This window comes from Camelus ferus, chromosome 16, assembly GCF_009834535.1.
Source record: "Camelus ferus isolate YT-003-E chromosome 16, BCGSAC_Cfer_1.0, whole genome shotgun sequence".
Classification (NCBI taxonomy): domain Eukaryota; kingdom Metazoa; phylum Chordata; class Mammalia; order Artiodactyla; family Camelidae; genus Camelus; species Camelus ferus.
In genome coordinates this window covers 31961614-31974717 of record NC_045711.1, presented here as the reverse complement: position 1 = coordinate 31974717, position 13104 = coordinate 31961614, and the positions used below count along the sequence as shown (strand labels likewise).

The window sequence follows — 13104 nt, the reverse complement described above, 5'->3', positions numbered from 1 at the left end:
AAGCATTATTTACTCTATTTTCTTGATAAAGAAACCAAGACTCCAATGCTTAAGTCATACAGCTGAGACTTCAATACAGCTCTTTTCATTTCACAAAGAACAGCTTTGGGATTTTTTCATTACAACATAGTTAAACTAGGAACTAAATAAATTCCAAATACTTCTAGGTAAGCTCCAAGGAGAGCTCTGTGAAGGACAGTGCTTCACCCTCCCGGGAAATAAACCGGACATTCTTTTCGTCTGATCAGAGAAGTTCCTTTGCTGGAATAACGGCTAACGAGAACAAGTATGGTGCCCCCAGGCCCCTTTACTGTGTGTGTAGGGGGATGGGGGTGGTCATAAACATGCTTTTTGTAAACTGTTCTGTTTCCAGGGGTATAAAGAAGTGAAGAAATCTGGAGAACCTGATTTCATAAATGTTCACTGTTGGTTTTAAATAGCACTTAATATTTCCTTTAAATCTATAGTTGTCAGCCCTTGATGTCTTTCAGATTGCCCTGGGGGAGCTCTACAAATCTCAGTGCCTGGACCCCCCATCCCAGACAAATGAAATCAGAGTCCAGGGGGCGGTGGGACGATGGCATCAGTGAGGCTAAAGGTCCCCAGGTGACTTTAATATGCAGCCATGATTGAGAACCATTGGTCTAGGTCTTCAAATGGAGTGTGGATGGCATATCCTCTGCCCTCCAAAGACAGCTTATCAGGTTTAACTGGAAGGTAGACTCTAAGCGTCCACACGCTTCCAACTGGAGAATTCTGTGTTCCTGGAGGGACAGGGTAGGAACCACTGCTCTAGACCAGTCTGCAGCCAGGACCAATTAAATCAGAATCCCAGGGGGTGGAACCCAGGCAGGAGACACTGTCAAAGCTTGTCGGGAGAGTCCAACATGCAGCCAAGGCTGAGAACCACTGCTTTAAGTGGTACCTGCTTTGCTGGAGGAGGAAGTAAAGGCAAAGCTGCCCCCCATTAACTGCGGTGAACGACAGTAACCTGGCAGCAGCCGTCACTTGAACGATAAGCACAGACTCTCCCAGGTCTAGATTTATGGCCTTGGACAGACAACAGAGCTTTACTTTGGCATGGCGCCGCCCTCCCCAGCACTAATTAAGGCCTAAATAATTCTCATCGGTATGTGCTTAAAATAATGCGCCTCAATTTAAGACAACTTCCCCATTGTATCCTGGTTCATGTAATCACAATTTACAGGTTTTCACAAGCATAAATATACTAGTTTTCTCTCAACAAGGAGGAGAAGGTATTTAACTCTAGGTATCCCACCACTAATTTTTATTTTTTTATGCTAGATATTGGGTCATAGAAAAAGATTACTTATATGGTAATTGGTAACAGGATAACGACATGTACCTCATTCAATCAGTAATCAATATGATTATCACTAGCGTCTTTCAATTTAATTATTGCTTCTTATCATCATCCATTTCATTAAATTTTTGGCAGGGAGCGAAGGAAACAGGGTGCAGATAGCAGTGTGAAGGATGGTAGCTGAATGATAAAACTATACACCCAGAAAATACAAAGAAATGGCCTGAGTTTATTAAATAATTTGGCAAAGTAGAGAGACAAGAGAGACATCGCCACTGCACTGCTTTCTTTAGCAATTCTGCCTCCCACCAAAACTCCACACTCATTCCCAGACAGCAAACGAGCATGCCAGCACACGCCATCTGCCTAAAGCTCCAGTTCTGCACCCCTGGACAAAGCCATCTTTTAATAAAATAAGTATTATTACATAAATATACATTTCTCATGTTCTGATTTTGAAACATTAACAAGCTAAATGAACACCAATGAAGTCTTCCTTTTCTGCCTCTAGGGACCAAGTTTGAACCAGTTGGGTGACCAACAGCTGCTGCTGAATATGGAAATTAGAGGAAGGCAAATTGGCAAAGAAGACGTCTAATCAAGCTGCTTGGCCTGTCGGGTCTAGGAGCCTCAGGAGGAAGACCCGGGGAATCCATGGATCCGAGCCAGGCAGAGGCCAGGCAAGAACATTTAGGACCTCTTCAGTGTACTTGGACTTGGGCAAGTTGGGTGCCATGACAGAGAGATAAAGAGCTGACCCCACGGGCAGTCTCAGAGTCAGCGAGTTGAGGAGGAGGCAATGTAGAGTACAACAGTTGGCATTTCTCCCAGAGGAAGCAAATTGTGTTGACAAGGACTGCTCACAAGTGCCCTGGGGTTTAGTGTTTCTCTGGCAGACCGGCCTAAGTCTCAGAGAGACCTGGCCTTTGGCATGGGTAGACAATGCTGGCTCTAAGCATGAATCCTGAATTTCGGGTGGCTAACCTGGTATTTTAGATTTCTAGGAGAGTAGTGCAAAGACCTTAGCACCTGCCAAAAGGGGATAGAAGACAGTAAATGATAACCATGTGATTTTTTAAAATTTAAGATTAGAACTGGGCAGATTATAAACCAGAAGATTATGCTGGTCCTATTATAAAGATCATGGTGAGGCCGCACATCCATCCCACACCTCTACAACTAGAGCAGTTTTACCTCTTCATGAGGACAGAGGATAGAGCCATAGAGAAAAAGAGAAAGCAAGGGAATTTGTCCAGAAAAACTAAAAGAGGTTTTAATCCACCCCCCTACAATATTTTTAGATTCTCCATGGAAAAGCAATTCAGGCATGTCCGATCTTTTCCTGATGGTCCACAGCTACATCAAAATGGTCAAGTCCACTTCAACATCCAGTGACTGGCAATTGTTTAAAGAAGCACCTTTAAGTAGGGAATGCAGTGCAGCCATCAAAAATTACTGGGATGGGTACTTCATGTTAAAAACAGAATGTTTTACGTTCAATTTTAGGGAAATTGGTTAAAAAGTAAATTCATCAATACTTTGCAGGATGAACCAAAATGTTAACAGCAGTCATCTCTGAAGTAGAGGATTGCTACTGGTTTTTCTTTTCTTCTTCTCCTTTTTTTTTTTATTTTTGTATTCTACAGGTTTTAATAACCATGTGTTAATTTTCCAGTTAGAAAAAAGTCATTACTTTATAAGTGTTCAAGTTGGGCTGTGCAACACTATTTTCGACAATGAGGCTTTGATGAAGTTGGCCAGCAAAGCACCTCTGATTTCAGGTTGCTGACGAGATGGTACTAAACATTTCCATTGAGGTCACCAACCACCAGGGGTCGCTAACCATTGGGGATCCTGAACTTGGGGAAGAGTACCCTGCCAGATCCATGCTTCTCTCCTCCAGAAAGTTCCAGGAAGACTGGAAGAGACATTCAGCTGGGACAGATCTGTCACATGGTCAAATCTGGAGATCTGGTGGGTGCTGTTCTGATTTGAGTCTCTCTAACCAGGGGTTAGCAAACTTTTCTTCTTTGTAAAGGGCTAAGTAGTAAATATTGTAGGCTTTGTGGGTCTTATGAGCTCTGATGCAAGTACTCGACTCTGCTGGTGTAACATGAGAGCAGCTTAGATAACCACAGACAGGTGAATGCAACTGTGTTCCGAAATAACTTCACTTACAAACAAAAAAAGTAGTTTGCCGACCCCAATAAACTCCAGGTTCCCTAACTTAGTTCAAGAAGCTGAAGTGGCCAGGCAGAAGCTACGTCAGTCCCCGTAAGCAGATGGGTCATTACTGAATCCACTTCTCAAGCTCCTCCCATCCCAAGGGCTGACCAGCAACGACTCCTCACACTGAAGGAAGGGACGCCCATTAACACGCTCGTGTTTTCAGTCATTTAATAGGTTGCTTTACCACCAGTTGAGCCATGGGTACCTAAAGTTTGAGAAATGGCCTGCATTTTAACACCATGCATGCAGCTCACGCTGTGACATCTGAATACAAGGTGCTTGATGTGCCCTTGCTGAATACTGAATGAACGGACCTCCCCCACCACGCTAGTGTGAAATGTGGTTCTCGAGTGACACATCTTCAGAAGCACTCAAGCTCTGTCCAAGCAGGCTCCACCTTGTATGGGACAACCTGAGCCCCACACAAATGCATCTGTACCTTCTAGAAGAATCTGTTCCTGCCACGGGCAGGAACTTTCTAGAAGATGTTTCTAGAAGATGTCAACACGAAGAAACACAGAGTAGGCCTGGCCAAAGCTGTTCCTTCTAGAGAGTTTCTAAGTTCTTCTCACTGCCTCTTTTCCCATGAAAGAAGGTTTCCAAGTTGTGAGCTCTTCGAGGCTCCTCCCTGGCACTTAGGTACCTCCCAGCCTCCTGCATCCTGTTTTGCATTCCACTAGCTCAGTGAAGGCACCAAAGGGGTCACCTTGTCGGGAAACTCTCTCTTACCCGCTTTGACACAGCCTCACTCCTCATCATTCTCCGCAAATGCAAAACATGTGCACGAAGCAGAAATTAACAGATAAAGCCTTGCAGCTTCTAGATCCAGGCTCTTCCCTCAGTGGGTCCTGACAGAACCCACAGCCGAATGTCAGGGTGAGGTTCTTGTAGGTCAAGTCATCTACTCCCAGAGGGAAGGGAATTTAGAAATGTATTGCTCCGAAAGAAAGAGGCTGGGGTAAAAGCCAGGTCAGAAGTGGAAATGAAGCAACACTAATAAACGAAGTACTTGGCTGAAATTTAGTAAGAGTCAGAATGCCTCACGAGGTGAACTCTTCGCAGGAGGGGTGCACTGATTTTTAAGGTGGGATTTGTGTGCACATGTATATATGTGAACAGAGGCACAGCCCAGAAAATATGCACAGTATGCACACGTACGTCTTGTGTTCAGTCACTGAGAAGATGTGTGTTCAACCCAATGATCAGAAACCAGAATCTGGAGCTCCAAGTTCCCCATCATCCTGCTCGACCCCCAGTGACCATCACTCCAGGTGACAGAGATGGGGCCCGTGAGAAGTACATAAAAATGAGAAGAAAAGCCGGAACTGCTCTGAGGTCCCAGGCCCAGACGGCGCTGCTGGCTCTGGCCACACAAGGAGCTGTGAAAAGCACCGAGACTCTCAGAGTCCACGGTATGGACTGGGGGTGGAGGGGGGGCTACTCACGCTGTCGTTGCTTCCTTTGTTGTCCTCATACTTGGTTTCTATATGAATGGAGAATTTCGGCAGAAAGGAACACTATGGAGAAAAAGGGAAGTTTTGTCAGCATACCATTTTTTTCCTCTCTTCACATCTTCAATTTAGCCTCTGGATGCTCTCCTGACCATTTGGTTGCGAGCATTGTCCATGACCAGAAATGTTAAGATACTAGGTCCGTATCCAAATTCAAGGAAAGCCACCTTTGGCAGCACAGTTACATCCAGGAGTCAGGCCAGGGAGAACAACTGTCCAATAAGGCAAGTCGCCTTTCCAAAAGGAAAATGTTCTGTGAGTCTGACCACAGGCTTTAGAAAAGCAACCCCCTGAAACAGACACAATTCCAGTTCTGGATGTTTCCCTTTGGGGAGAGGCTGCCGCTGCTGGATACCTGGGGACCAGCCTGAACCATTATATAAATATTTAAATAAAGCTAGGCAGGTGGTAGAGTAGAACTTTAGATTATAAATAATCAAAGCCAGACAGACGTGGCTTTTAGTTCTCAATTTATCACTTGATAGCTATGTGACTTTGGACAAGTCATGTAACTTGTCTGAATCCCAGTAGCATTAAAACAGGGATAATTATTACCTAATAGTGACATTGAGAGGGTTACATAAAATCACATGTGTAAAATGTATCAGTACTGGGCAAAGAGCAAACATTTAACAAACGGCAGCAAATCAGTATGACGCTGCAGCTGAACTTGACATAAAAGGCAGCCTTTCTTTTTGCTGGCGTGGGGCGGGGGGAGAAAAACCCCCAGTGCACACCGCCCTGACGTCCCAGGCTCGCTGAGTCCCTTCTGCATATTAAGCAGACTTTCAGGGTTAGGGTAGCTTGAGGAGAGGATTTTGAAGGATGTTGATGTAGCCTCCCTCCTCCTGGCACTGAGTTGGGCACTAATTTCCTTGACCACCAGAGATGGGATTGAAGACTAAGGGCTAAAAAGACTCAGAAACTCCACTGGGGGCTGCAGGTGTTTGAGGAACGAGGCTCGGGCTGATATACTCACAGTCCCAAGAGGTTGGCTTCTTTATTTATTTATCCAAAAATCCACAGAGTGCATAGTCTATACCTGGCACTGGTTGAAGTGTTTCCAAGTTCTAATTCATTTACTTTTTTGTAAGCATCCTATGAAATAGGAACTATTATCATCATCCCTGCTTTCAAGATGAGGAAAGGAGGCACGAAGTAAGTGGCCATGATCACCCAGCTAGTAAATAGTAGCGCTGGGACTGAAAGCCTGGTGGCCTGGCCCCATGTTCGTGCCCTTGATCACTCCGCCACTGGTTCTCAGGGTGGGATCGCCAAATCTGCAGCAGCAGCATCCTGCAACTTCTCAGAAAGGCAAATTCTTGGGGCCAACCCCAGACCCACTGAGTCAGAAACTCTGGGGATAGGGCCCAAGCAGCTGTGTTTAACAAGCCCTCCGGGGATGCAGATGCAGGCCTGTATTGGAAAATAACCTCACTTCACCATGCATGGGAAGGAAAGAGACACACTGCATTATCTAAAATCCCAAAGTCCACAATATACACCCTCACCCTGTGTGGTCACCCTACAGTGACCACGATCCCCTTTCAGCCCAGCTGAGACCCCGGTGGCATCTGTCCAAGAAGGCAGAGGCTTTGACGTGCCACTGATAATTCTCCTGACATCACATGCCTGTGTGCATCCAGCATTCATCTGTCTTAATCCGAGGGAAAGAAGCAAGCTGAACCGTGACTAAGGAAACATGGAAACAATCAATCCCAGTAATTGCCTTTATGGAGAATGAAGCGCTGCGATTATTCATTAACACCTTCTTTGCTGTCTTCTCTCAAACCTCTCGCTGCACAACTGCTGCCCTCACACCAAGACCCAGGGAGTTCCAAGGAGGGGGCTGCTCATCGGGAACTGGGACCCCAGAGGAACTGGAGCAGCTCAGAGCCCCACCGCGGGGCTCTCGATTGGCACGTGAACTTGAGGACGTGCACCTGCAGAGAGCCTTTTATAAAAATAACAAGCTTTCAGGTGAACTGATTTGTCCTTTTTAACCCATAATTCATGAGGCTCAATCCAGCGTGTGCACAGTACCAGGTGGTGAGAGAACAGAGCCGTCCAGGGTGGGGAGCTGGGTCTGGGTGCATCGGAGTGGAACCCCGAAGGGAGTTTTTATCGGTTGAACCTCTAAACCACTTCACTAAGGTCAAACGAATGAATTTTAGCATTTGGGTATTAAACCCAAATATGAAATGCAAAACTCTTATGCAAATTAGCAGATGTTGTTATTTTTGAGTCAATGACTTAGGTTATTTTCATGTCAGAAAGGCAACCGTCCCAGGGGCTGGAAGTGCATCTGGTTTCGGCAAGGCAGAGGACCTGGGTCAGACAGGCCAGTCCCAGGCTGGTCAGCAGTCTCCTTCAGCACTGGTTTGGGACTGATAATCCCTCTGGGATATCGATGGCTGGTTCTCAGAGCCTTGGAGTGTGCGTCGTCTCATGTTAAAATCAGAAGTATCTGTGACTCTGGCATTTTTAGCGCTGTCACTAAAATCTTTCTGGCTAGATGTCCACCTTGAGCTAAACTTCTGTTTACACCAAGCAGCTTAGCTTCCCTAAAAGTCCAGCCCACTAATCCTAGTAGAGTCTGAACTGTTAAGCAAGGTGTTTTTTCTTTCTCCCTGGCCGGCTCTCTACTGTATCTCACCACTGAGGTTATCTTAAAGCCCTCTCCTTCTCAAGACCCCGTGCTTGGCTTCACTCTTCCTCCCTCTCAGTTGATTATTTCGATTCATAGTTTAACAGGGACACAGACCACGTGACGGAAACACCTACAACTTCTCTCTCCTCCTCTGCAAATTTTCTCCTTATTCCTTTATGCTGCTTCTCATTCTTTGTGAATCAGAGAAGGATGCTGCCTTCTTTATCCCCCCCCCAAATAACATAATGATCAGAACTGAGACACAGGAGTCAGCAGATCTGAGATGTGTTGACTTGGGCAAATTATTCTACCATCCCCAGCCCTAGTGTCCCCATTTACAGAATGGGGACAGTCCTTCTCTACTCTGTAGGCACGTTGAGAAGCTCAGTGAGGTCATTCAGGTAAACCAGGCACAGTGTTTGGCACAGGGTAGGTGCAAGGCAAAAATACTTGTAAGTCTCCTCTCAGGAAACTTGTTTCATTGATTATCTGCATTTTCTCCCTGCTTCCTTCCTACAGCCTAAAATACAGTGAAAAGTGTCACGTTCTTAAAAAACAAATAAGCATCAAGTTCCCTCAGTTACGTTTCTTCCTCGATCTACGGCCAATCCCATTTCTCCTCCTCTTCAGAACCAAACTCTATTAAAAGAATAGTCAATGCTGGCTGGCTCTACTTTCTCACCTCCTACCTCTTCTCACAACCAGTGCAATATGGTATGGAAATGAGTGATTATCCAAGAATTTTCAAACCAGCATCACTTCTCCATCGCTAACCCTGTAGGACTCTCTACACTGTTCTGTATGACTAAGCAATGCCTCCTTCCCGAACAGCAGTTCCTGCTCAGCCTTCTCTTCCCTCCTCCACCCTTAGATGAAGGTGGTCCCTTAGGTGCTGCCCTCCACCCTGTTTTCTGACTCCAGGTGACCTCATTGGCTCCTGACTTTTCCATGACTATTTTTTTTAATGAATCCTCCCAAGTTGACATCTGTAACCCCAGCTGCTCTTCTCTCTTGTTCGGCTGACCACTGGCCTTCCCCAACACGGGTCCTCAGGCACACCAAACTTGGAAGGTCCCTACTGAATTCGAATATTTCCCAGGGCTGTCGTAACAAATTACCACAAATGTGGTGGCTTAAAACAACAGAACTTCATCCTCTCAGAGTCCTAGAGGCCATACATCCAAAGTCAAGGCGTTGGCAATGTCATGCTCCCTCCAAAGCTCTAGAGAAGAATCCTTCCTTGCCTCTTACAGCTTCTGGTGGTCCCAGGGGTTCTTTGGTTTGTGGCTACGTAACTCCAATCTCTGCCTCTGTCTCCCCATCACCTTCTTCCCTCTGTGTGTGTGTCCCTGTGTCCTCTTCTTTTCTTATAAGACACCAGTTATGGAATTTAGGCCCAACTGAAATCTAGTGTGATTTCATCTCTCATCTCAAGGTCCTTAACTAATACACCTGCAAAGACCCTATTTCCAAATAAGGTCACGTCTGAGGTTCCAATGGACATGCATTTTGAGGGGGACATTATTCAACCTACTACACTCATCCATCACATCCAACAAACTCCCAAGTCCTGCTGACTCAGCTTCTCTCTTTAAGGAGAAGACCTGGAGTCTTCTGTATCCTAATCGTCTTTCTGGCTTTGTCCTGGATTCGTCCCATGGGCCAGTCACAGAAGATCACTTCCTATTCCCTGGAACACTTCTGGCTGCTGTGTTTTTTTGCCCACAGTTCCCTCAGCCTGACATTTCCTTCCTAAATCTGACCCATAGACCATCTCAAATACCACTTTAGAATGATTATCCTGTGTGTGCAGGTTAGTACTCTGTCTGTACCTTGGTCACAGTGCTTATCTCCCTTTCCACCATCACAATGAGCTGTGCCTCTGGCTCACCAACCAGATGAGAAGCTCCAATATGACTCTAACAGGAGGACCCCTCCCCTACACCTGGCTGCCATTAGGAATGGCATAAGTCACTGTCACCCCAGCTTTTCAGGCATAAAACCATCCTCTTTGGTTTCAGTTTGTTCACATCTGCTTTCTGTGACAAAGGGCTTTGCTCTAGCTGGGAAGATACCATCTACCTACTCATTCTCAAATATCCAGGGGGTGGGGAAGGGAGCACTCCACCTCCCAACCCTGGACTTTCTCAAAATATACGCTACCCCCTAAAGATTCTGACACATTTCCTTGGGTGAGGGGGATTCCATATTACTGAGGGAACTGTCAGAAGTGTAGGAATAGAAAAAAAGTTGGGGTTCCTGACACAACCAAATGGACATGATGCAAGAAGAGAGACATCAGGTGTGTCACCCAGCGGCTAAAACTGTAAGATGTCTGAGGGATTCAGAAGACTCCTGTGCTCTCGAGGAACACTGAACATTTAAAGTCCCATTTGGCCCATAGCAACATGAAGGAGAGACTAAAATACCCATGGCAGACAGAACCTAAGATGATCTCCAAGGTTCCCAGCCCCGGCACACACAGCTTGTATAATCCCTCCCCTTAAGTGTAGACATGACCTGTGAACATGATGGGATGGTAGCTCTTCTGATTAGATCAACAAGGTGGTGGTGGTCAGATTTTGTTGCATTACTTAAGACTTCTGTTTAGAAGAGGCAGGCTGGCTTTGAGGAAGTAAGTTGCCATGCCCTGAGAGGGCCATGTGGCTAGAACCTGGGAAGGATCTGTAGGAGCTATGAGTGATCCCTGGAGGCCAGTCAACTAGAAAACCAGACTTTATTCCTTCAACCGCAAGGAACTGACTCCTGTCAACAACCAGTGAGCTTGGAAGAGGACCCTGAACTTCCGATGAGACTGAGAGCTTGATTCTAGCTTCATGAGACTCTGAAACAAGGAACCAGCTAACTTGGGCTCCGGTGGAAACTCTGAGATAATAAATTTGTGTTGTTTTAAGTCACTAAGTTTGTGGGAAATTTGCTATGTAGAAATAGAAAACCAACTCAACACTCAACCTCAAGAATCCGACCACTGCTTCCCTTCCGATCAGCCATTTGACTCTCATTTGAGTAAAATATCACTCACTTTGAGATGTGAACATATCTAGGGGAACGGGATGGGGAATTTGCACTCTTCCTAACTTAGCCTTTCCACCTGTGATGTCACCTGCTTTGTCAGTGGCCCCTGCTGATTGCCCAGGGTGATATTTGCTAGGAACTGATGTCACGAAGCTTGTCACTGACTGATGCAGGGAGCAAGTATGGTTGTTCAGTAGAAATAACAGAGGTTCTGGAGTGAAATAGACTTTAGTTCAAACTCCAGTTTCTTTTCTCACAAACTGTATGACTTTGGGCAAATTCCTTAATCACTCTGAGCTTCAGTTTTTCTCATTTGTAAAATGGACACAATACCAACCTGCTAGCTGTAGGGTAAGGATTAAGTGAGATAACAAATGTCCAAGGCCAGGCAGTGTCTGGCTGAACAGGTACTCGAGAAATGTTGGCCCACCCCACTGTTCCCGTCCCCATGAAATTCCACAGATTATATGGGGAGAAAATAGAGCTGGTGTGTGTGCAGGGGTCATGTATGTGCAAGGACCCCCTGGAAGCTGGTGGGTTTGCTCAAGTAGCAGTAACAGGAGAACACCTGATTTGTCCTGCCAGTGACATGGATAGTGGCCAAGCCCCGGAGCAGGCTTGGGTTCCTCCAGCCTTGCTCTGACCCATGGCCTGCTGTGTTTTGAGGACGTGTCTTCACAGCTTCCAAGTCCTTCCTCTTACTGTCCTCCTTTTCCTGAAGGCTTGGCAGCTTCTCTGTCTGCACAGGGGCCCTCTCCCCTCCCCTCTTCTCAGATTTCTTTGACCCCTTGCCAACTTCACATAGGGAAACAAGGGTACTACTGGAATCTCTGCAAACTTACTTCTCTCCTACATCTATAGGCTTTGTGCCTGCTGGTTCACTCAGCCTTATTTTAAAAAAAACCGAGGCTCAGAGAAGTTAAGAAATAGCATCAAAAAAACAGCATTTGGGAGGCCCAGGGGTCCCATGAGATGACCCTGCTTACAGGCCAAGGGTTGGGGCAGTGACTGCAGAGCAGCATGATAAAGCAGGGAGGGGGGCCATGAAATGCCCTCATCTCCCGGAGCCTGGGGGACGCCGTGAGTCATTTCAGCCACTCCCTACCCTCTTTCCTCCCCTGGGCCCATTCAAAATCTGGAGTCTTCTTTCTCATGAAAAATCTTTTTCTCTCTTTTTGACTAGAGAAGCAGCTTGGCCAAGAGAATCATAACAAATATTCACTTTATTACATCCAGGGTTTATTTTACCCCTAGTCCCCTAAAAAATAGCACAGGTTTCATGGAGAAATCAGGGAAAGAAGGTAGAATACTTCCTGTCATCTCCTCTTTGATTTTCTAGCTTAGATCCTCCCAAGCCAGAAGAGTCTTACTAATGTTGCTATGATCTGTTCCCTGCCAGGACCAACTTCCTTTGTACCCAGTATCTGAGCATCTTTAATTTGCCTTCCAAACACAGTGGCATCCACTGGAATGAACCTCTTACTGCAAAGTGATCAACGGGTACCTGTGAAATCTCGAGCACCTAAAACTGAATGTGCAGAAAAGCGATGGTTCTCTGTTGAACATTAAATACGTGTACTTGTATCTCTTGGAAGGGATGGGGTAATCTGCACTAGGGAAGAAGAATGCCAGGAAAGATGAGTGAAGTACCTGGGTCCCTGCAAGAATAATTTCCAGACACAGGCACACCCAGGTTCAGTGTCAGGAAAGGAAAGCAGCATATGCAAAATGCACGGCAGAGCTGAATTTTCAATTCACTACAGACATGCTTTGGAAAAATGAAAGGGCTATTTTTAGTCCAGTGATTGATTAGGGTTGCTATGGCAATAAGAAACACTTATGAGAAGAAAACTGAACGTAAGCAAGTCTTAAAGAGAAAGGGGCAAGCACACTGAGAATTTCAGTCAGTTTCTGGGTGGTGATGGAAGCCCTGGCTGCACTGTCCACACCTGCCTAGGGAGAGCGGGGATGGTGGCTGTAGAGAATGGGCCAGGGAAACAAGTCTAAGGTTCTCTGGAGGTCATGAACTTCAAAAACATGCCATTATAAAACTTCTGGAAGAATGAGTGAGAGGTGATGTAGTTCAAACCACTTTTTAAATGGCATCAGAGTTCTTTCTTCAAATAAAATGTTATGCAGGGATATGGTGTCCAGTGAGGCATGTCCATAGAACCTCTTGGGCCAAAAGAAGAGAAGTCTGAAAACCACTGATTGAGCTCAGTAACTCAGTGTTTTATTTCTGGTTTCCAGCCAGAATGCTTCCATGTCTGAGAACAACATTTTACAAGGAGGCTTGGAGTCAAGAAAATTAAATGGAAGAGTTGAGAAGCTGCCTGGGGGTAGATGAAGTATTT

General features: G+C 45.8%; 1 protein-coding gene across 3 annotated transcripts in view; it reads right to left on the bottom strand.

The window, feature by feature from the left end:
• PITPNC1 (phosphatidylinositol transfer protein cytoplasmic 1) overlaps positions 1-13104 on the bottom strand; it is a 217164-nt gene that overhangs the window by 73095 nt on the left and 130965 nt on the right. For all 3 annotated transcript variants that reach the window (XM_032457045.1, XM_032457046.1, XM_032457044.1), the window contains exon 5: positions 4999-5070. In XM_032457045.1, the coding sequence (XP_032312936.1) occupies positions 4999-5070 (72 nt within the window). The remainder of the gene's footprint in view (positions 1-4998; positions 5071-13104) is intronic.